The sequence below is a fragment of the Trichinella spiralis genome (assembly GCF_000181795.1).
Source record: "Trichinella spiralis strain ISS 195 chromosome Unknown Scfld898, whole genome shotgun sequence".
Taxonomy (NCBI): Eukaryota; Metazoa; Nematoda; class Enoplea; order Trichinellida; family Trichinellidae; genus Trichinella; species Trichinella spiralis.
Genome location: NW_003527837.1, coordinates 1 through 1,019, shown reverse-complemented (window position 1 = coordinate 1,019; position 1,019 = coordinate 1). Strand labels below are relative to the sequence as shown.

Below are 1,019 nucleotides of genomic sequence, written 5' to 3'. Positions count from 1 at the left end.
TTATGAAATTCCGTAAAGCAGTTCTGTTGCTACTTAGGCATAGGTAAATACTGCATTTTTTGCACAGGCACCGCATAGAGTTGGACAGTTTGCATTTTTGGCGTCTTTGCATAGGTTCGGCCAATGGCTAGTTTGGTCCTTTGCTACTTCTCTTGAGAGGTCAGTTGGTCGTCTTCCCAATCGTTTTGACGTCAGGGCTGGCGTTGGAGAAGACGCACGAGAATGGCTTCTGGAAGTTGCAATAGGCTTGTTCACAAGACACAAGGACTGACTAACTTGGCAAGTAAAGCTTAGTAGGTCCAGTGTGCCTGTGCATGGTCCAGGCATCTCTTTTCTGTCCCTCTTATACAGTTGCCATGCATTTGTCATGGCAGTGCTGATGATCCAAAAGAAAATGCGACGGGTCCATTTTCGACTTTTGTGTTCGATGCGGTATAGAACAGAAAGCATATTCTTCAGGTCTATGCCACCCATATCAATGTTGTAATTTTTTAAAATGTTTGGGATTTCAACGTTTAATTATTGACAGGTGCATGGGGCAGCAACTACCAAATCACAGCAACTACTAGACGTGTAGTGAGGACGCGATCTCAGTAATAAATATGAGCGATGGTGCAAAACTTTTAGAAATGTTATTGATTGCATCTGACAATAATTCATTAGACATCCTAAATGATTTTTCTCAGAAAAGTAATACGGGGTTGGGCAAGCGATTCTGAGTACGTTGAGGGTAGTAAACATGATGCGCAGTTTCCGTTAAAGCCCAGTGTATCAAAATTGATACAGGTATACTAAGGAACTCTACTCAGCACCCCAAAAACTTTAGAGGCTGCAGTTAATTTTAACATCATCCTCACATCAGCATCTACTAGTAAAGAATATTATTCTTAATTCTGCTCACATCTCACATTTATGCATCAAAATGCAAATCATGGTTTTTTGTCTTACCTAGCTGTACAGTAGAGCACATTATTAAAATCTTACTAAGATGAAGAAAATAAAAGCATAACATATTGGTA

General features: G+C 40.0%; 1 protein-coding gene across 1 annotated transcript; it reads right to left on the bottom strand.

Moving 5' to 3' along the window:
* Positions 1-33: 33 nt before the first annotated feature.
* Tsp_14222 (conserved hypothetical protein) lies at positions 34-474 on the bottom strand. Its single transcript, XM_003370343.1, has one exon. It carries the CDS (start codon positions 472-474, stop codon positions 34-36), a length of 441 nt encoding a protein of 146 aa, XP_003370391.1.
* Positions 475-1,019: the final 545 nt, after the last annotated feature.